Below are 24310 nucleotides of genomic sequence, written 5' to 3'. Positions count from 1 at the left end.
AAATAATATAAATTACAAATACATCTATACACATAAAACAACAACATAAATAAAAATTAAATAATTATGTATAACAAATAAAAAAATATTTTACTTTTAATATTTTTTAAATTAATTATATACTACATTAACTAAAATAATAAAAAGATATTAAATAGCGGAGGGAATAAAACTACTATTCCAACTCCCAGAAAAACAACAGTAAGAAAAATGTTGGATAGCGCAGGGCTTACAATTTCTATTCCCACTCCAGAGAGTGCAACAGTAGAGAAAGTGTTGAATAGTGTAGGGGTAAAAATTACTATTCCCACTCCAGGGAGTTCAACAGTAGGGAAAGCATTGGATAGCGTAGGGGTATAAATTACTATTCCCACTCCAGAGAGTGCAACAGTAGGGAAAGTGTTGGATAGCGTAGGGGTAAAACATACTATTCCCACTCTAGGGAGTGCAACAGTAGGGAAAGCCTTGGATAGCATAGGGGTATAAATTACTATTCCCACTCCAGGGAGTGCAACAGTAGGGAAAGTGTTGGATAGCGCAGGGGTAGAAATTACTATTCCCACTCCAGGGAATGCAACAGTAGGGAAAATGTTGGATAGCGTAGGGGTAAAAATTGCTATTGCCTCTCCAGAGAGTGCAACAGTAGGAAAAGTGTTGGATAGCGTAGGGGTAAAAATTACTATTCCTACTCCAGAGAGTGTAACAGTAGGGAAAGCGTTGGATAGCGGGAGGGTAAAAATGACTATTCCCACTCCAGTGAAAGCAACAGTAGGGAAAGTGTTGGACAGCTTTAGGGTAAAATGTACTATTCCGACTCCAGTGAGTGCAACAGTAGGGAAAGTGTTGGATAGCGTGGGGGCAAAAAATTACTATTCCAATTCCAGAGAGTGCAACAGTAGGGAAAGTGTTGGATAGCATAGAAGTTAAAAATAACATACTTATAAATGAAAAAAAAAATTTAATTAATTAATTAATAAATAACTAAACTATTTACCAATACTAATAAATAATTATTAAAAACATAAGTACCAATGAATAATTCATTAACAATAAATTATTAATAAATGCCAATAAATAATAATTAATCAATATTAATTAACAAATAATAAATATTGAACAATAAAATATGCTTAGTAACAGAAACATAATAATTCTTAAAACGTAATTACCAATTAACAAATATTGAACAATTAAATGATTTTTCATACCAAAAATATTAATTATTAAACACGAATTACCAAATGATAATTACTTATTAATGTATTATTTAAATGTATCAATAAATAATATTTAATAATATTTAATTACTAATTAATGATAAAACAACAATAAATTAATGTTCATAACCAAAAAATTATAATTTAAAGTAATTGCCAATTAATAAATAATGTCAAATAAATCAATTATGAATACCCAACAATAATTACTTAATTAGATTTTAATTACTTCCAACACTATTCCCCTATAAATGCACAACACACTCCAATAATAAAATAATACACTTAACATAGTTATCAATTAATCGATTATTACAAAAATAATTACCAAATAATAAAAATTAATTGCCAATTAATAATTAATTACCAATAATATAATCATCAATATCAATTATTTAAGATAAATTATTACTTAATTACAATTAAATTACTTCTCACCCTATTCCCCTATAAACCCTCAACAAGCTACAGAACTTAAATGCAAAAAATAATTAAAATTAATTCACAATTCCTAAAAAATAATAATTAATTTTGTATAATTAAATTACTTCCCACCCTATTCCCCTATAAACTCACAACCCGCTTCGGTACTAAAAAATAAAATAACTTAAAAAAAATTCTTAACATATACAAATTGTATACATATATTTTAAAATAAGTAGAACACTTAACAAAACACTTATAACACATACATATTAAATACATAATAAAATTCATAACAATAATATAAATATTGATATTAGTAACATCAATATTAGTAACATCGATATATTTGAAATCGATATTACTAACTTCGATATTACTTAAATCAATATAAAAAAATTGATATTACTTACCGTAGGGTCGATATTCTGTCCATCGATATTCCTAACATCTATATTCTATCCCTTCGATACTGTCACCTCGATATTAGTGTAGGTCGATATTTTATTTTCGATTTTTTGACTGCTCACCGTCTTGGGCCTCACTGCAATATGTACTGCTAATATGTCTCTTGCTATGTAGAAGGGACTTTGGTCAAATTTGTGAGAATTGCTTTAATGATGGCTAAGCGACGGGTGGCGCTGAATTGGGAAAGTGCCCTTGCCCAAAAAGTTGCTCACTGTGTAAAAGACTTGTACTGTAAGGAGAATCTAGAGCTATACGCAGAAGACCTTCCAACGTAAATGTAAATGTATAATGCCAACGTCATCCAAACCCAAGGGCATCTGGGAACCACTGCATCAATACCTTCAAAGGAAAGCCCAGTGTGTTTCGCAATCCACTGCAGAATGATGAATCATGCATGTGCTCAAATTTTACTTTGCAGATGTTCTTGACAGTCATGTATTATGCTCTTGCCTAATGCTAAGGAGAATGGCCATCCACGCATTGTTTGTATGTTTGTTTACTGTTTGAACTGCCTAGCATGGCAGTAATTATGTATATGCCACTTTGAAACCTCAATAAAGAGAATTAAGAAAAAAAGTGCGTAGAGGTCATTCTGGGCAAGATGTATGACTTTTTTTAGCGTGCGCAAAAGGGGTCTTAGATCCCTTTGCTCACGCTAAAAAGCATTGGCCCATGTACAAACAGTATTTTGCTACTTGCAAATAAATTTCCACTCGCAAAATACTGTTTTGCAACTCGCTATTAGGAAGGGATGTTCCCTTCTTAATAGCGGCCGTAATGCTATGTACCAATGTTTGGCGACCGCAATTGCGATCGCAAAACACTCGCAAAGTACCACCTACTTTAAGTAGGTGGTAATTTATTCGAACATTGGAAAGGGTCCCCAGGGGACCCCTTCCCCTTTGCAAATGCAATGCATATTATTTTTTAAGAGCAGGCAGTGGTCCCAGGGACCACTGCCTGCCCTTAAAAAATGGAACGAAAACATTTCTTTAAAAATAAAAAATGCATCCTGTTCTCCTTTTAAGGAAAATGGGGTGCATTTAAAAAACAAAGCTGTTTTATTTATATGCAGTCCCAGACATTGTGGTCTGCTGAGCCCAGTAGGCCACCATCCCTGGGAAGGCCTGTCATTCCCATTGGGCTCGTAAATTGCAAGAGGCTCATTAATATTCTTGAGCCTCGTAATTTACAAGCCCATTTGGAATCGCAAACAGTGTTAAACACACGGTTGTACGTGCCGAATAGCGGCTCGCAAATTGCAAGTCCCAAATGCGACGCAATTTGCGAGACGCTATTTGGCAGGTCGAACATCAGGCCTCTCTGTTCACTGTACAGCGCTCTATAAAGCATATGCTGTTACTTTTTTGAAGTGGCTTTTATTTTCAGTAATTATTGCATTTTGTAAATGCGTTGTGTGTCACAGTGAAAGCTGGAAATAGTCTAGTAGAAAAAATCATTTTATTTTGAGGGGGAAGGGCACAAAAAATGTCCAAATAGGATGCCAATTGATATTGGGTGCGCTTTTACAATGTTGAAGTAGCCAACAAAATATGCTTTTCAGTAACGCATTTTTTTGTAAAAATGATTTCATAATTGCACCATAAAGCACAAAGAAAAAACAGCTGAGGGCACCTCCTATGTAGCCTTGAAACCAAAAGCTAATCTACACAGAAACGGATAAGTGACACAAATTGTTATCCAGTTTTTTTTAACATGGCTGAGGGAAGCCGGCTTACCTTCTGGAGGACAAGGACAAGTAAAAATAGAGGGAACATTGCTTGGGACATAGTTATGCATGCATATATCTCCCTCCTCTGCTACTTGGCAGCAGGACGGATGCTGGCCATACCTGTGCACTTCTTCTACGGCTGTCGCCAGGCACTCCACATAGGCATTGACACGCCGTTCCTTCAGCCCTTCCGTCTCTTTAAGAAAAGCATCATCGAAGTAGATGTGCGCCTCAAAATCAAACTTTTCCTTGTCGGAAACTGCATTTCTTGGTCTGTATTTATCTAATCTTAAATCAGGAAGAAAGCAGCGCAACAGATAAAAAAAGAATGTGACTTTAAACGGTTTACATTGTGGAGGGGGTCATACAATGTAACTGATACTCGATGAAACAATAATATCTGTTACTCCATATGGAGGACATCATGCCTGCATCTCATAATGATGTTTGTACATTTTGCAAACATTGGTGTATAGACATAGGCACGCATACACGCACACACACACACATTACTGGTTAATGTGCAGTCATGATGATGCCATCATTAATAACTCGTCCAGGTCGTGTAATTTCATCTCTACCAAGCCATGAATGCATTCTTCTGTGCACCAAGCACGCCTCTGTCAATCATTTTAAGCAGTTAAGAGTTGGATGTTTTGTTGCACTACACTTTCAGTATGACACGTTTTCTTAACACCATCAACTCTTATGATTTCCCCCCCCCCGCCCCCCCTGCGCTGAAAATCTGTAAATCCCATTAATCATGACGAGCTCAGCTCGGCATGAGTGTACGAGAGGTGTACCTCATGACGAGCTGAGCTCGTCATGAGCGTCGAAGTGAATAAAATGCTTAAATGATATAGATGTGTTATACAATACTATTTCATAGGTACCTGTTACTAAAATACTGAGCTTGGTTCTTGCACAAAATATTGTATTCATCCAAAGCTAATTTCACAGGTTCTGCTACCATAGCAGTGCAAGGGACACGTTTGCCAATCCCTCCCAAATACCAAGAGCAGTAGAAATGACGTAAAATGTCCTTTGTCCTTTTTATGACCTCACAGGATTGTATTTCGACTCGTGTTCTGTGTAGGACCTCGTCTTGAATGTTGTGTGGATTGTAAAGCTCTCCAACATCTTCTTAGTAGAGTTGAATAATGTAGCAAGAGTTGGTAAAGGCAATAGGTTTCTAGCATTGGCTACATGCCATTTGACTTTGTCAATGCCAGGTGTGTTTTGTCATGGTGTTGCAAATCGTTATCGTCGGGTAAGCCATAAGAAAAAAAATATTTGGTCTCAAAAGCATACATTGCCATTGTAGTGCATGACTCTAAAGGGAACTACTTTATGTGTGAATGTGCCCCTCCTGTAGGGAAAAAATGCACTCCCTCACAGTGAAGATAGCCAATGGCAGAAGTGTGCTGACCCATTCTGTAGGGGGCAGGGAATGAGAGCGAAAGAGAAAGCCTAACCGCGAACATCAGTTTGAATAATTTCGTGGAAGGTAGCAAGAATAAGCAGACCACAAAACGGTGGATGAGTTCTCCTGAGAAATACGTGGCTTACAGGGATGAGCGAATGTTGATCAGACCCGTCCAATTATTAGCGATGACATCCACGTTTATGGGGAGGAAGCTGGTGTTTAAATCCAGACAGCTGGCCATTGTTAAGAACGTTGGGGTTTGGTGGGACTATGATCTGTATCTCCCAGACCATCACGGCCCTAAATTCAGCTTAAGCACCTGAGATTGGTTTAAAAGGACACAATGACATCAATTTTGGTGCAGCTTTGAACTCTGTCAGACTACTGCTATCTGCCATACTCTGGATTAACCCAGTATCTCATTCACGAACTTCAGGTATAAAAGAATGCCAAAGTGGGGCTATTTGGGTGCCTCAAACTTAAAGACCATGAGCCTGATTCACAGGACTTACTTAAGACAAAATCCTAAACTTACTACCATTTCGGTATTCTCAAAAGGCACTTACTCATTTTGGTATTCACATAAGGCACTTACTCATTTTCGTATTCACAGAAGTTAGGAGTCCTAACTTTAGGACTCCTAAATGCCTTCTGTGAATACCGAAAGTCTTAAAGTTAGGATTTTTCTCAGTTTAGCATTAGTAAATTTAGGAGTCCTAACTTTAGGACTTCTAAAATAAGAAAATCCTAACTTTAAGACTTTCGGTATTCACAGAAGGCATTTAGGAGTCCTAAAGTTAGGATTCCTAACTTCTGTGAATACCGAAATGAATAAGTGCCTTCTGTGAATACCAAAATGGTAGTAAATTTAGGATTAGCCCTTAAATCCAAGATATCTAGAAAAGGAACAGAGGTTTTGGGTTTCAGGGAACACACCTGTGGAGCCGACTACCAATGCCTCTAATGCAGGTAGATAATCTGGCATTCTTGGAAAGAAAGAAGCACCTGCTCGCTTCAGAGTGCGTGGAGAGGGGGACGAAGAAGACATCTGAGGGTTTGGAAGGAAGGTGCCTGAATGCAGGTCGTTTTACAGTAGTTTAAACTACATATTACCTTACTTACTACTGTTAACTACTACTTTTCTACCTGCGTAGCAACTGGCGAACAAAACTTAACCATGTTGTCAGTAACCAACTTTCTACACCATCTGCAAAGTAACTAGTCACTACCTCAGTTATTACCGTTCTTTCCTCTCTACATAACTGGTTATGTATGTGGCAAAGCTTTTATAAGTTCTGTTCAATGGTACATACAAAACAGGTCTGGTTGCATGTTATCATGGCCATTGTTTGTGAATCTGAACGGCTAGAATAGGTGTTGTAGGTCCTATTAGACATACTAATTTGTTTGAAGGGATTAAGTAATACATGTGAGCTTGATTGCAGTGTTTTCCTTAATGCATGTTTTAAAACTAACGCTGACAAGGCAAAGATGGGATATTTTCTTTCTCTGGTGCACACCCTGTTCATACACTTGGCATCTGAAGCGCAACTATAAAGAGAGAGGATCTTTCAGACTTCCATCTTAAAGGAAAGGGGAAATGTAGCATAACGCGTTCATCCACTCCTTGCATTTTTTAACAAGAAGTACTGCTTGCTAATTATTGTTGCAAAATACGAGGTGAGCATGTGCTGACCTCTTCTTGCTCCATTGATCCACGCTGTAGCCTAAATAACAATGCTAAATGAGGCAAAAGGTGTAAGAGAGACTTACAGCCTGATTCATCAACGGGCCGTTTTGCGAGCCCCTAATAGCGAATCATAGCGATTCGCTATTAAGGACTCGCAAAACGGTAATCATGTAGGAATCGCATAATAAAATGCGATTCCTACTGATTCCTTATTTGCGATTAGCAAATTGCTAATCGCAAATAAGGAATAACTCGCCATTCATTCCTATGGGCAAAAAGGCCCATATGAATGAATGGGGAGTATTCCTTATTTGCGATTAGCAATTAGCTAATCGCAAATAATATTGCGATTTGAAGGGTGCCAGGGGTGTCCACAGGACACCCTGTAGCACCCCTCAAATGAAATTTCACACAGGTGTTGCACACACACATGTCCAAAGGACATGTGTGTGTGTAACATGCAACTCAGAAAAATGGATTTAAATGCATTTTTTTGAGTTTTCGCAATTTACCGTGAGGTCTGACCTCGCGGTAAATTGCGGCAAGAAATTGCGAACTCGCAAATTTAAATTGGATGTTGAATTGCATTTAAGGAATCTCTAATAGAGATTCCTTAAATGTAATTCCTCGCACATTTGCGACATCGCAATTAGCGATTTTTGCATTTGGGATGCTGAATCCCAAATGCAAAAATCGCTCTCGCAAAGGGCCGGATTCTCAGAATCCGGCCCCTTGCGAGCTCAATTTAGGTTCATGAATCGGGCGGTTTGAAACACGGAACAGTTTCTGGAAGGCATGCTAAACTATGGAGTTCAGTTTTCAGTGGTGGCTCCACTGCTATTGCGGAGCGTCGCTCCACTGATCTTTCGCAGTGCGAGAAGCAAAACCATAAAATGGTAATAACTTTCAGTTATTACCATTTTATGTTTCCTTTGCTCTGGGCTGCTCTGCTGCCGGGCCAGGGCGGGGGAGGAGTGGTTTGCCCACTCCTAAATATGCAATGACTGTTTGGTCAGCCCTCTCGGGCGGCTCAAACCAGCCATGCGCACTTCCAGTGTTCTCCATGCAGGCTGCATTACAGCCTGCATGAGGAACATGCCCTCCCCTCCAGCCCCTGCGCTCAGACCAATCACAACGCCACATTGCAGCTTTGTGATTGGACTTGGGGAGGGAGCCTGGCTGCCTATTTCCTGTTCCTGGAGTCAGAGACAGGAGAGCTTGAGCAGAAATGCGGGGCCCGGCCTAAAGGTAAATCATTTTTTCGTATTAATTATGCTCCCTCCTGCGTGATTCCACCTGTGTGATCCTGCCACGTGCTACCCCAAGCAAACTCCCCCCACCCATGAGCCCTGCCGACCGCAACTGTGTTTTACTGCCTGATGGCATCAAGATGATGCAGGAAGGCTTTAAAACACAAGGTATATCCTGAGCTTGTAGCAAAAGTACACAAAGTCCTTTAATAAATCACAATCAAGATGATCTTCTTTTCTTCTTTTATTGCATTGTGCTTCTTCGCAACCAATCCTAGCCGCCAACACGTGTTTCTTCTTTAGTGGTGTAAGCCACAGACTTCCTCAGGGATAGAATATCATAATACAAATAATCAGAACGAACAGAGGACAGCAATTTCAGTCAAAAAACAGCTCTATTTGTCTCATCAGATTAGAAGGAACACAGGTGGTTGAAGGTCTTTTTAAAGAGGATCACACCATTAGATCAAACAAGCCAAGAGCAGTGATTTGAGCCAGAAAGAATCCGTCAAACGGTGTCAGATGTTGTGCTAAAAATGATCGGAAATGTGCGTATAATAATTAAACAACAACGGATTCTTCTAATCTGATGAGACAAATAGAGCTTTTTTTTTTTTACTGAAATTGCTGTCCTCTGTTCGTTCTGAATATTTGTATTATGATATTCTAGCCCTGAGGAAGTCTATGGCTTATACCACTAAAGACGAAACACGTGTTGGCGGCTAGGATTGGTTGCGAAGAAGCACAATGCAATAAAGGAAGAAAAGAAGATCATCTTGATTGTGATTTATTAAAGGACTTTCTGTACTTTTGCTACAAGCTCAGGATATACCTTGTGTTTTGACTATATATGGTATAGATTTTTCTTTACCTTTAGTTGATGGTGGATGGCCATCACCTTATCCTTTGAGCTACTCATATTGTGATCTTAGATTTTGTCACAACTCTGCGCAATTTTCACCTAGCCATCCTTTCTATATTGTGCAGGAAGGCTTTACATGACTTGGCACATCAGCATGAACAATGTTTGTAAATGTCTGGTTGTAATTTAGATACGGTTTTGGCCTGATAGGTCAGGATCTGTAATGGAATTGTTCTTATCAAACTACGCCTTAACTTTTATAATAATTCCTCAGTCGTTTATGCAAATTATGATACTCTTAATGCGCATAATTTGAGTAATATACTATTGTTTGTGCGTACTAATGTCAGGATACATTTTAGGGCGCCTTATATATTATCCATGAAAGATTCTCTGTCAGGGATGTCTGACTCATAATGCTATCACTTATCTCTGCATAATTAATTAGGGAAAGAGTGAGAAATAACTTTATTCTCTTTAAGTGTGTCCCTATCCCTGTATAGTACTCTGCCACTCTCGGTGGCCTTTGGAAATATGCAAAACATAATTTAGTTAAATCATCCAAAGGAAAGGAACCAACTTAGGAGAAGTAGGATGACCCTGAGAAAAATGCTATAATATAGCATAAACGCAGGCCAGAAATAGGTGGCGCTCTGTGTTATAAAATATTAATTGGCCCAACTGGAGAAGAATAATAGTAGACATTCAACAAATGGCAACACCACAAAAGACACCTTCTTTGGCGAAGGACAGCACCAAAACAGAAACATTTAATTTTTCATGGTTCTCCAAATTCTTGCACAGGATCTAAAACTCAGTCACAACTTTTGATTCCCTTGCTAACCATTTTACTGTTTTTTCTCCATGTGGATTATGATTGTAGCACTCAAACCCTGTGTTGCAAGGTTACAGACGTGTTTCTTCCCCTCCTGTTTTCTGTACAGTAACATTTCACTATTAACGCATAATGCATTATTTAGATAAAACTGTACCTATACATTGATGTAATGATCTTTAGCATTTCATCGAACGTCTCATGCCACATTGTTGCACAGAGGTAGATATTGACTTTTTCTGTGGCGCTGTGAAAAGAAATAATAGGCAAAATAAACAGACACTGTTAACAGCATAAATAGAAACAGGAGGTCCTACTACTACACAATACAAGTCATAGAGATCTATGAACCAGGAAGTATACATTATGTCTGACTGTATGAAGGGAACGGGTAGTGGTATATGAAACAATTAATACACTCTTCATAGATAATGACTGGTGTCCAACAAAGATATAAAAAAATCCATTATAAATAAATATGTGTAACAAGAATACCTTACAAGGCATACAATCTATTGTTGTTACCCTTTCAACCTAGCCCACTCCAAATCCCACTCCACCAAACATGCAAAACAATGACAAGTAACATATCTTGCATTCATTGTGTGGGTGCTCAGACCATTCCATCACTTTCTGTTATATCCTTAATCTTCTTGCCCCCAGACGTATATAGACCCAGGAGGGCTGCCCATAATGATATGGAGATAAGGTGATCATCAATTCCTGAGTGGACCCAGCAAGCTTTAAGACATTCTCTGCATTGTAGGATCATTTACATCCAACTACATGTGGGTGTACTCATAAGTCAGGTGTTCTGGTAATGAAGAATTACCTGAGTCAATAGATTGTAACGAAAACATGCTGAGTCCACTATTTACGTGCAGTAAAACAAACTACAGACACGTTCACTGTTTGCCACCCTCACTGATTCTTACAGCTTTCCTTCTGTACACTACTTCACTAGTGTTATGGCGTCTGCATTCAAGAGCACTATTAAAAAATGCATTAGGAGTGCATGTGAGTTATCACATTGTTTTCACACGGTTAGAGAGCGAGAGACTCAAAGACAAGTTATATGCTCCCAAAGTGACATAAACACACAAAAAGCAACTGGAATTATTGTGTAGATAGATCCTTCCACGAAACTCTTGGATATCCAAAGATATTGGATTAGACGCCTCACTCACTTGATTGTAACATGCTTCATCATCTGCGCCTATCTACACCCTGGGAGGATGGTACCACCTGGGTGGACTCAACCAAAAATGAAATAGGAGTGAGTTCTTGGATAAATCAAAACTGAATAAGCAGGGATCCAGATGAAAAGTATTTTACTAAAAATATCTACAAGTATACCTTTCAATTCTTTCTTTATTCATGGGTTACCTGGGATATGATTAAAACAAGTTTCTGAGGTTTCTTGTTTAAAGCAATTTGTTCAACAAAACCTGTAGTGTCTTAGCCAACATGTTTCAGCCCTTGCATAAAGCCCATCCGGATCTGGGGCCTTCGTCAGGGCTTATTTTCAACATCCCTGCTTACTTATGTATGCACATTATGCACATATGTTAGGCCTAAAGCGCTCACCTGTCTCGGTCTTCTGTTCCTGGGGATTTCTTATGAGGAAAGAGGGGGCGGGGGAGAAACAGGGAAAGAGGTTAAGGGTCGATTGAGGGAAAAGTTCCCTACATGGAATTATCCATGTGGTCCCTATCTCAAATACATTCCCATAAATGGTGACCGTCGATGCCTATCATGCTTATGATAGGGTATAAGAAGCAGGGCAGGGCAAAGGGTCTGGACTGGGACTTGAGGAGGTGACTGTAGTTTTGATGACACCCAAAACCCATAGCATGTACTTAGAGTTGGCAGCACGCAGGAAAAGACATTTGTGCCACCAGGCTGCGTAAAGCTTTCTTACAAATTCATATGTAATGAGACAATAGCAATAACTGCATTTACAATGTATATTGCACCTGACATATCTGAGGCAGAGAATGGCTTTAAATGTAGTAGTAGCTATTGACAGTGAGTTCTCAACTCAGCCTGTGTACAATCAATCAATCAATCAATCACAACACTTATAAAGCACACTACACACCCGTGAGGGTCTCAAGGCGCTGGGGGGGGGGGGGGGGGTGCTGGTGCTATTGGTCGAAGAGCCAGTTCTTGAGGAGTCTTCTGAACGCCAGTAGGTCTTGGGTCTGTCGTAGATTGGTGGGGAGGGTGTTCCAGGTCTTGGCGGCTAGGTGGGAGAAGGATCTGCCGCCAGTGGTTGTTCTTCGGATACGCAGGACTGTTGCGAGGGCGAGGCTGGCGGAGCAGAGCTGGAGGGTGGGGGTGTAGAAGTTGAGTCGTCTATTGAGGTATGCTGGGACGGTTTTGTGGAGAGCTTTCTGTGCGTGGATGAGGAGTTTGAAAGTTATCCTCTTATTGACGGGGAGCCAGTGCCGGTCTCTCAGGTGGGGGTGACGTGGCTACGGCGGGGGATCTCGAGGATGAGAGGGGCTGACACGTTCTGGATGCGTTGCAGTCGCTTCAGGAGCTTGGCCGACATTCCTGCGTTGAGGGCGTTTCTGTGGTCCAGCCTGCTGGTGACGAGGGCCTGGGTGACAGTTCTTCTTGTCTAGGTGGGGAACCACTTGAAGATCCTGCGGAGCATTCTGAGGGTGTTGAAGCAGGATGAGGAGACGGCATTGACCTGCTTAGTCATGGAGAGGGTGTAGTCGAGAATGACCCCTAGATTGCGTGCATGGTCGGTGGGTGTTGGGGTTGTTCCTAGAGTTGTCTGCCCCCAGGTGTCGTCCCAGGCTGAAGGGGTGGAGCTGAGGATGAGGACCTCCGTCTTGTCCGAGTTCAGCTTCAGTCGGCTGTTCCTCATCCATTCGGCGACGGCCTTCATTCCTTTGTGGAGGTTGGTCTTGGCGGTGTGAGGGTCTTTGGTGAGGGAGATGATCAGCTGGGTGTCGTCGGCGTAGGAGATGATGTTGAGGTTGTGCTGTCGGGCGACATGGGCGAGGGGTGCCATGTAGATGTTGAACAGCGTTGGGCTGAGGGAAGAGCCCTGGGGTACGCCGCAGATGATTTCGGTGGCAGTGGAGCAGAAAGGGGGAGGCGGACGCTCTGAGTTCTGCCGGAGAGGAAGGATGTGGTCCAGTCCCGGGCCTTCTCTTGGATCCTGGCGTCGTGTAGGCGTGTTCATAGTGTGCGGTGGCAGACCGTGTCAAAGGCGGCTGACAGGTCCAGGAGGATGAGGGCTGCTGTTTCTCCGTTGTCAAGCAGGGTCCTGATGTAATCGGTGGCAGAGATGAGGGCGGTTTCGGTTCTGTGGTTGCTGCAGAACCCGGACTGGGACGGGTCCAGGATGCTGTTCTCCTCGAGGAAGCGGGTCAGTTGTTTGTTGACGATTTTCTTGGTGACCTTCGCTGGGCACGAGAGCAGGGAGATTGGTCGGAAGTTCTTGAGGTTCTTGGGGCCCGCCTTGGTTTTCTTGAGTAAGGTGTTGATCTTGGCGTGCTTCCAGCTTTCCGGGAAGGTTGCTGTCTCGAAGGAGATGTTGATTACTTTCCGGAGATAAGGTGCAATGGTTGTGCCGGCTTTGTTGAAGTTGTTATGAGGGCATGGGTCCAGTCGACCATTGCAACATGGTTCTTCACTTTTAATAAGGTTAACCTTGCACCCTGACTAGTGTCATTTTGGTCTATCAACACAGTGTGATTATTCCGGCCACTTTTTTGCTTATCTTTTATGCTTGTCTAGCAATCCATTTTTTTAAAATTAGAAAAGGTTATGTTAAAAAGGCAAGGGACTTGTTTCTTTTAACTTAGTTCAAGAGAAATAAAAATTAACTAAGACAAATTTATGATTACTCTTAAAACAATTGGACTTAGGACTGTTTGCTGCTTTCCTGTTGAATGATTCACCAAACAAATCTGATGTTCAGAGGTCAGCTGACCGTTGTCAATTGGTAGGTCCTTTTTCACTATCCACTATTTGACTGATCCTCCTCATCATCCCATCAGTGCTACTTAGATATCACCACCACTGCTAAAACTGTTTACAACCACTTCTTTAATACACTTAACATAGCCATTTTTGTTCGAATGTGTCTGGAAGAGAAGAAAAGTCATAAGCACTTGTGTATTTTTGAGAAGACATGTTTTAATTATTGTTTCTCTCATAGTCTTACCATGTATTTTCTTCAGAATCTCCCTCTTTGAAATGTTGAACATTTATATTTAGCAACATGGATTGGTCAATGAAGGCTGCCTCATAGAGTCGTCTGACAAAAAGAGTGGTTGTCCTTTCGATCCTTTGGAGCTGCAGCCTCCAGACATTGCAAGTGGAGAGCAGCAATCCCACCCACCAACACAATCCAGAAACACCAAGCAAGGCAAATCCGGAAATGTACTCCGGTCCTACGACTGTAGTATTGCAGATGTTGTGGGTGATCTCTAAAAGAAGCAGCTGGGCGTTGGAAGGGTTCTCATCTAATCGCACACTGAGATTATGGCAAAAAAATGGAGGATCGAAAGTTCTGATGTCCCCAGATCGCACCTCTGCTTCTTTGTATTGTAAACCAAAAACTGTTGTAAAAGTCAATATCACGGTCAAGGTAGTACATAACATGGGAAAGATAAAACTGCATTTCAGTGAATGCATTTTACACGCCACAACACCAAACCAGTGGCACAGGACCGAAGATAAAGCTTGGATTCCAAAAAGGCTCATGGCCAAGTTCACCTCATCCCATGATGCACTTGTTAATGTCGACCAATTTTCACCCATGATGGGCACACTGCTGCCAACAACAGCCCCAGTGACCAGGATCCGGATCACACTGCTGCACAAGTACCTTACATTTCTCGATTCATCAAGATTTTTCTTTAGGTGCTGTAAGCATCCATTCTGACTAAATGTGGTGAAGTTTTCCCACCAGTTGATGGATGCAAAGCATACCGCAAGAGTAGCGATGGGAATGTGTGTGTTCATCTCAGAACTGCCTTTGCTGCTCCTCAGAAGATCTACGTGATATCCTACACCAAACAGTATGAACCCCAGCAGGGTGAACACAATCGAGAAAGCAGGCAGGGACATCTTCCAGTCGGGATTGCTCATGTGCTGAAAAATTTGCAGAATCGAAGGAACGAAGCAGACACCGTTGAGGATCATTGTGTTGCTTAGAATATTGAAATGAGGCATGGAGACGATAGTGAGTACAGCGGTGCAAAGAGCCGCGACAGATTCTAGCAGGCAAATCTGTGCGAAAGGAAATAAGAAAAGAAGCAGTTAGGGATACAACATAAAACAAAGCAAGGCAGTGCATGGCTTGCGTCGTTCGTGATTGTTAAGCCACTGTATGCATTTCTCAATGAAAATCTTATATTATATTGTAGTCACTTGTGAGATGATATTGGATGGATTTGGGAATACAAGTTTGAAAGTATGAAATCTGCCGAACAAAGATTTTCTTCTACAATATGCACAACTTTCCAACTTCACGGCGTTCACAATAATCCAGAGGAATTTGCATGTAAATCTAAGTGAATCACAGATTTCCGTGCATAATACTAAGGTTAGGTCGTACCTTTTTTACATTGTCTACGTGCTGACTGCAATAAATTAACTGTACCCCGTATACGAATGTTACTCAATGCCACGTGCCCTGCGTGGACACTGCTTCCAGTTATAGAAGAGGCCCATTGCTTATTTGATACATAATTTGGTTAGTGATTCCATGCCAAGCTCGAGACAATGTGTAGCCTAGACAGGCTCTTGTCCAGTGGGACTGGCATGCCATATTACGGTTGAGCCCTGCACCAATGGGGCTGAATCTCCCTTCCATAATAACATTTCTTAAGCACAAATAATTTCAAATGGTGCTTTTTTCTTGAACTTTCTCTTCTGAAATTGAAGTCAAGTCAAGTCAAGTCGAGAACATGTATCATAAAATATATCTTAGTCAGGAGTCTAGCCGCACTTATCGCCTACTTTCCATCAACAGCTTGGAACCAGAGAGCAAACTTTTGTTGGATCTTTGGGACCTCTTTGCCATACACATTTTTCTGTTGCCTTTGTTTTGTGGATGGGCCTCTTCTGAAATATTTTGTTTTTAAGTCATGAGAAGCAACTGGTATAAGGATACAAATAATTCAAAAAGAGAAAGCTCTGTAAAATGGCCCTCGTGCTGGTGCATGCATGTGAGGCAGGTCATCTTGAAACCAAAGAAAAATCATTCTGTGATTGTTGCGAAGTGGTGTGCATACTTGTGTTGCAGTCATTTTGGAAGTATTTATCAATGCATAAGAAAAATCATTTCATGATTGCCACCATAGGTAGGCACATAAAAAAACAACAACAATAACAACAAAAACACAATTGATGGACGGAATGCAGAACAAATCAAAACATTCACCCCAGTCAAGAGATATGGGTTAAATCCATCAATCTTATGCTCACCATGCCACCCCAGTTTGGACCTGGCCATATGCAAATCAGTCTTGACCCTGTGCCTCATGGGAATAGTCCCGCTCGAACTGCCAAGCCAGGTCCTCCCTGGACCGCAAACAAGTATACGTGGGTACCGTGCTCTCCATGCCACTGGAGTCTAGCTATCCTGGCTGATGAGGAGTGAAACCCGAAACTGGTTCTAGGATGCTTGTTTCCAGTCCAGGGAGGACCTGGCCCATTGGCCGCAGGGTCAAGACTGATTTGCATATGGCTGGGTTCAAACTGGAATGACATGGGAGCAAAAAAACAACAGATTTAGGTCCAGATCTCTGTACTGGGGTGAATGTGTGACATTGTTCTGCATTCTTCCCATCAATTGTTATTTTTGCGTTTGTCACCCTGAGTGGGAGGGGTATGCCCAGAGGTGGGTCACAAGCTCTCCATGCCACTGGAGTCAAGCTATCCTGGATGATAAGGACTGAAAGCCCAAAATCGGTCCTAGGATGTTTGTTTCCACTCCAGTGAGGACCTGGCCAGGCAGTTCGGGCTGGACTGTTCCTATTGGGCGTAGGGTCAAGACTGATTTGCATATGGCTGTGTCCAAACTGGAATGGCCTGGTGAGCAAAAAATGATGGATTTAGGCCCAGATCTCTGTACTGGAGAGAATGTATGACATTGTTCTGCATTCTGTCCCTCAATTGTTATTTTTGTATAGATAGGCACATAAGCATGGCGCCATCTTGTAATCAGTTTTCTTTTCATTAGGAAAATTAATATCAAGTTGGCTGCAATGCTTGTAAGCAATCATTGGAAAAGCCAATTAGCAAACAGATGTCAAAGGTAAGAAATGTTGGCTTTGCCAATGCTTGCCCGTGTGAGCAATCAGCACAAGAAAAACGTTTGCCAATGGTCACAGTATCCTTTTTAAAGATGCGTTTACAAGAGTCAAATGTAGCTCTATCAGTTTTCATTGAGCAGGTCTGTTTGTTTAAGCGTAGTTTCTCCAGATATACTGCTTAGCCGATATATTTACTTGTTGTGAGAAAATAAAAAGCACAATACAGCATAATATTTAGGCAAACTGTTCTTGTAAATAACAAGCATTGGCAAAGCCAATATGTTTCACCTTTGGGAATTCTATTGGCTTTGTCAATGTTCTTTACACATTGCAGTAATCAACCACCCACACCAAAAAATACTAACTGCAGTGAAAGGAAAAGCTAAGCACAAAGGACTTTGAATAAAGCTGTACATCAAAATCCCCTATATGTCCACGGTAATGATACGAACTACCCATGCGTCCCATAGCTACCAGTAAACAACCTGCTTTTAGAAATATCACAGCATGTATTATTATTCAATAGAAGCATGAATAGAAATGATGGCGTTTGCTTTTTAAAGAATTGTTGTTGGATAGAGAAAGCAAGTGACTGCATGATTTATCCGACATCACGCAGACACACTGCCTGCAGTTAACCTAAACAGACACTAACAGGCACATGCATCAAAGGATTTTACGATCGCAAACTATGTGAATCGCAAAAATCGACCGTTTGCGATTGCAAAATCTGCTTTTGGAATGCATGAAGGGTGAAGGCCCTCGCAATTTGAGAATTCGCAAATATTTGCGAATTCTCAAATTGCAATTGCATTTAAGGAATCGCATTTTGCGATTCCTTAAATGCAATGCATGAAACTTTAAAAATTTGCGATTTCTCAATTAGCGGGAGCAAATTACCATGAGGTTGAACCTCATGGTAATTTGCGAAAACTTTGAAAAATGCACTTTTGTGCATTTTTCAAAGTTTCATGTTGTGCACACACATGCCCTTAGGGCATGTGTGTGCACAACATATGTGCACAGATTGATTTCAGGGATGCAACAGGGTATCCTTTGGACACCCCTGCACCCTTGAAATCACATTCTCAATTTGCGATTCGCTAATTGCCAATCGCAAATTGAGAATGTCTTCCCATTCATTCCTATGGGCCTCTAGGCCCATAGGAATATATGGGGAGGTATTTCTTAACTGCGACTCACAATTTGCGAGTCGCAATTAAGGAATATTAAGAAATCGCAATTTATTTAGCGATTTCTTGATGCATCGCATTTTGCAATTCCTTAATTGCGATTCCATATTTTTCGCAATTAAGGAATCGCAAAAAGCAATATTGATGCATGTGCCTGTAAGAATATGCTGTTGTTGATCCCAAATAAAATAACGGATTTCCAATCATACATTACTTGTGTTTTGGGATGTGGGGTTTTATGTTGGGTCTGGTATTTGCACAGACCTCCTTTAAAGTGACCAGTGTTTTTCCCTGTGTGTGAAATGCTCTGACTCTCAGGCAATATGTGAGAAACGATGGAGCAGGAAAGGAAACACTGCCTGTGAATGATGATGCTAATCTGGAACAATCCCTGAAGACGCCCTTTTGTAGGAACAGAGGACATTCATGGTGAGACTGAACTGCCTCTGATGCCAGCACTTTCAGAATATAAGTTGTTCAAGGCAAGCTGAATAAATAACTGTAATTTAGTCACGCACATCTGGGGCTACAGAGCATTACTAGGATAAAATAATTAATTTAACACTAAACACTTTGTAGAACAACAGTAATTAAGTAGTTTTCTATACATTATATATGTGAATTATAGTATGCTGGAAAGCACCCAGACAGCAGTGGGGAAAGCAACAACAGAGCAAGAACAGGGTGAAGGGCGAATGGTTTAGGGACTGCAGAGAGAGAGAGTGCATGTAAAAAATAAAGGAAATAAATCGATTAAGCAGCTGATTGTGGACATATTATGAGATGCCTCCTGATTTAGTTTCTATCATATCGCACAGTAACCATGTTGCTTGTTCATATGCCAATTGGAATATATAGCAAATGCTGGGGAAAGTCTTTAAAACATTGTGTTCCGGTGTAAAACAAAGGACAAACAGCTTACTGAGCTCAACACTCGGTATAAAACAAAGTAGGGAAGATTCTCAATATTAAGTTGAAGCTGTGTCCACTGCCACTGATAGAAATTAGGCCTGGGCAGTGAACTTCACTCCGTTTTTGTGGAGTTTGCAGAGTTTTCTGCACTCCGCACTCCGCGTAGATCGTGGAATGCAGAAAACACCGCTTTGCGATGTGCAGGTGGGTTTTTCCCCGCTCGCGATTGCGAACAGTAAGTTTGCAAGTGTGAGCTGCCGCTCATGTAGAATTTCTTCCCAAGCAGCAGGAGTACCAGCACAAACTGCAGTTAGCGCTGCACCCCGCAACTCAAGGAGCTTCGTGGAGTTTTTTTGTAACTTTGTGGAGTTCCGCGTAGCAAAACTACGTGAGCTACGCCCAGGCCTGGTAGACATGTAAGGAGGCTTGCTGAGATCAACACTCAGTGTAAAAGAAAAACAACAAACAACTGATAGAGTGGAGAATTTGTATCCTACATGAGGTACCTGTTAGGAGTGCAATGTAATTGTCTTTAGAACCCAATCACAAATTAATCGATGTTATGAGAGAAAAAAATATTAAAAGAAAATGTAAATTAACAAACATGTTATTGGAAAAGTTAATGAAATCCCCTGTAGGGCTTGGTTCTTATCGCTTAAAACATGTACTTAACATTGTAATTAATGTCACTTGTTTTGGGTCTCTTTAGTAAATGCAATTCAAAGATGTGTTAATAACAATAACAGCTTTCCTAGGTTAATGATGAATAAGGAAATGTGTATCGCGATCCTACATTGTCTGGTAAATGTATTAACTTAGCAGCTAGCTTGAATCATAGGCCTTGATTTGTATTGCATTTGAAGAGTCTTTATTTCTGACAGTAATGTTCAAACTCTTATGTGAAACTTGCAGAATTTTTCTGTCTTATGTTTGCCTTGTAGGTGGACAACGTTCTAGAGAATAGTGGGGTTTTTCTTCATTAGGCAAGATTGCAGAATTAAGGAGTTACTGTTAGCTTGGTCACAGGAGATAAGGTGGAGGGAGATGTTTTCACACGGGAAACAGAAAGAAGACCAAGGAGGAGCTGTTACAGAGGGGCGTGTGCATGGGGAAGGCCATGAAGGGAGTCAACATCATGGAAATGTTTGTGGCTGAGCCCAGTGTACAGCTTGTGAGACAAAAAGAATTATGGGACATTTGATGGATACACTTTATGTATATGATGCCTTATAGAGACAGACAGTTGCCCCAATTCCACATGATCTCCTGGCAGAGAGCGCCTGCACGCGGCTGGGCTTTCTTTCCTTCGCTCGTGGCTTCATGCCTCAGACCCATCTTAATGCGAAGTGACTTCTCAGGAAGGCTTTGCCACTGACACCTTTCCTCCCTAATGTCCTTTGCTTGTGCCTTAATTTAGAGATGCTACTTCTGAGCTGGAGTTGGGATAGTTAGGATTAAATGTTGAACTTAGAAGTAGTTAATTTTTACACGGAGACTTGAGCATTTGCCTCCTCATCTCATGCATAACTGTAATAAAGCTTCTTGTCCTTTTCATGCTCCATCGAGTGAAACTTTTCAAGAGGTTTGGCAATCTTTTTTCCCCTTGTATTTCTACACTCTCATGCCAAGATTTGTGTTTGTCCTCCTATTTTTGAATTTGCAATAAAACTGACAAGTCTTCAACTGGTTGTCGATTTCGTTTCTTATGTAACAGTTGTGTTGTATTGTATGCCCAGTGATTCATCAGATTATCTTCCCTCTACGCTTTCATGCTGCTAAAAAGAACCATTAAGGATCTGACATTATATTGGATTGAAAAGGTTGCCCCGGCTCTTTCACAATTTACCAAGCAAAGAGCTCATTCTAAAAATATGCGAAGCGCTCACACCAAATCAAAGAATTGTTTAAAATATTTCAGAACAATATTTACATTCTGTAAGAAGCAGAGCAGCACATATCGCATCTAGTCACCAAACATGCTTGCTCACAATGAAAATGTGAGTTGAAAGAGGCGGATAGTTTAAAAAGGCTACTTGGGTCAAGCTCCACTCATAATATATGAAGAACAGAAGTAAATAGCATGCTACAACCAATAGAAACTGAGGAAAACAAGGTGGCAAGCACATGAACAAATAAAAAATAAGGGTGGGCTGTAAGCCCCTCTTAAGATTCATATTTGATTACAAGAGATTTCACATGCACAGTGCAAGTGCTGTGCAGTTGAAACTTAAAAAGCACATAACACTATTTGGCAGGAAGTGACTGTTGCTCATTATGTGCTTAATAAATGAGATACAAATCACTTAGTTTGGGACTCTTCTACTGAACCCATTGTTAGTACTGCATATGTCACATTAATTTGAAGTAAACACTCTGAATATGAAATAGGCTATACAGGAATCATTAGAGATGCCAACCAGCAGCATTTCTAAATTGTGTTCTTTCAAAAAACAAACGTTAAAATGTGTGCTTTTTTATGGCTTTATACAATGACTTTTTCTGCATTCCTGATAAATTCAGATGACATCACATTACCTTTCCACTGTCTGTTATTTGGGAATACAGGATGTCAGTTTAGGTTTAGCAATAATGATCCCTGTTTTTCCAAAATGATTCTGACACCGATTGATGGTAAAGAAACTCTGGCCCAGAATTACTAAGGATTTGCACTGGCGATCACATAATAATATGCGATACGTATGAGTCGCAAACAAGGGCATTCCGAACACCCCCGCAGGACCTGCATCTCCAAATCTTGAGTGTCGGGGGGGGCTTCAGGATCAGCTTTGATTTTTCTGGGGAACCGCTCTACACTCAACACTGCATCATGCCGGAGAAGGGCTGCTCCAAGTTTGAAAGATTAACAAAAATCATACCTTGGGGAGGAGGCCCTATGAGCTAATCTCTAGGCCTCTCCCTTGTGGCATGGAGAAAGCCTTTCCTCCAGCCTCGAAGCCTGAAAAAATATGTATGTGATGTGCCCTTTTGGTGTTAAAGGGTATATGCATGATCAAGCCACTGGATCTCGATTTGAAATTATAGGAGCAAAGGCTATTTTAAAAGGAAGCAAAACTCAGCAGCTTCGCTGAGCCTACTGGAGGAGTTAGAAAGGCTGCCTATAGATGTGCTCTTTACTGCTAGGTGTAGATTGGGGAGGTGGGAGGCCGCTGTGACCATGGGAGTGGTACACTACACTCCTCAGACTGGATAGTTTCTAACAGAAAAGCCTTCACTCTTGGTGTTTCTTTTATTTTCCTGCGTGCCTTTGCATTGGTAGAAGTTCTCCTAGTGCCTGTGGCTGGACGCCCTGCAGTATAGTGACCCTTTCTGACTTCTTGGCACAGAATGGATCCCGCCAACTGTGACTTGTATTTCTTCTGCTAAACGTCATGGTGAGGCGAGAAGCCCTAACACATCTTTCCACCTAAATTGCTCAAGCGATACAATGTGTCCTGCCAACACCCGAAAGGCGTAAACGCCGGAGCATAAAATTAAAATTGCAGGACAATCTATACATTAAAGTGTTCAAAGCCGACAAGAATTTCATTATTTGGGGTCAGACAGCATCTGATTCAACTAATATGACCTGTGCTAATGGTTTTTGTATTAAAGTTTTGATTCCTGTGCTGTACCTGTTTAGTGATGTCGCTGGTTTACAACATTTCCCAGGGAAAAATACCATTTGTTCACATTTTATGATTCTGCAGAGGCTCAGATATGAATGAAATTTTACAGAAAATGTCTGAATTCATTTTTGCACATGGTCTTTCTTTTTTATTTTAATTATCAGTGAGATATCAATAAGGCAGCTCAAGGATGAATTTTAAAGTGCTTTAAAGTATACACAGAGAAGGGGAAAAAATATTAGGTTTGAGTTATTTTTCTCATTTTTAGGGTGAGCTAGACAGTGCATGCATAGTCTCATCAAGACCTGCTGTAATCAGTCGGTGAGCTGCTAGTCCTTCCTTTTTTGCCATTACTTTTTATTTGTTTATATCAGTGTCCTTTACAAATACTTGCTAGTGGTTAGTCCTGCCTCTTTGTCCCTCCTTTCTCTCTTCTATTCCTCCCACAGAGCATGGACTTAGTACTGTCTCATTCTGCTATAGTTCTTTATTAGTTCTTTGGGGGACTATTTTTTTTCTTGGTTTCCTACTCTGTTCCTGTTTGCCTGCGTTTAGCTTCAGCGCCCTAGCGGATTACATACGAATATAGCATTCTTCCTCCCACACCCTCTCAATGCCACAGTTGTGTTACTGCTACCTTTTTTACTGCTGCCTTTTACTGCTGCCTCCCCCACTGTGGCTCCCGCTCTATGCTTGTATTATTTATATTAGGCTTTTTCCACTTTTCGATCTCCACTTTCAGTTGGGCTTTTTCTAGGAGGATATTTGCTTGGTTTGGGCTTCCTTTTAGGGGGATTGGTTTTTCATTGGTTCCTGTGCGGGCCACTTACTTTTGCTCCTGTTCTATTGGTTGTAGCATATTTTTTGCATTGACCAGTGCTTGTTTCTTTTGTAACCTCCCATGAGGACTGCCCCTCTTACAGGTGATGTTACGCTTAGGTCCCAGGGTCCTGCTCAGTGCATCCATGCCTTCCCCCAATTCCCTCTCCCACTTTGGCTTTCGCTCAGTATTCGCATTTCTTTGATCAGAGTGGTATGAGGGCGCCTGCACCATGCACTTCCCCTCCCTCTGGTTTTCTTTTGTTCTGGAAGTTCGTTCACTCGGCACCAGATGTATTTAAATGTAATTGTTACCATCTGCATTTTTTAAATAAAGCTGATGCCGGGACTTAAACCCCGTTCACCAGCCCCAAAGTCCCAGCTCTGTTTGTTATGCCACATCCCTATACAAGTATACTTGCCGACAATATGGCCCCCATTGATGGCTGATCCTAAGGGAGCATTTACTTAAAGTCTTCTTTCCATTTCAATTATTTCGGTATTTACATGACTTTGGAGGTTTAAACAAGCTTCTTTGGCAGTCCCTACATTGTGTGTGTTTACTCTT

The 24310-nt window shown here is 40.9% G+C and overlaps 1 protein-coding gene across 1 annotated transcript in view; it reads right to left on the bottom strand.

Annotated features, from left to right (window-relative positions):
* LOC147708559 (chitin synthase chs-2-like) overlaps positions 1-24310 on the bottom strand; it is a 389460-nt gene that overhangs the window by 259854 nt on the left and 105296 nt on the right. Inside the window, 3 exon segments of the mRNA XM_086927238.1 lie at positions 3961-4128; positions 10061-10150; positions 14093-15162. Of these exon segments, the coding sequence (XP_086783364.1) occupies positions 3961-4128; positions 10061-10150; positions 14093-15162 (1328 nt within the window).

The sequence above is a fragment of the Lissotriton vulgaris genome, chromosome 6, assembly GCF_964263255.1.
Source record: "Lissotriton vulgaris chromosome 6, aLisVul1.2, whole genome shotgun sequence".
NCBI classification, from domain to species: domain Eukaryota; kingdom Metazoa; phylum Chordata; class Amphibia; order Caudata; family Salamandridae; genus Lissotriton; species Lissotriton vulgaris.
The sequence above is the reverse complement of the archived record's forward strand: the minus strand, read 5'-3'. Positions and strand labels throughout refer to the sequence as shown.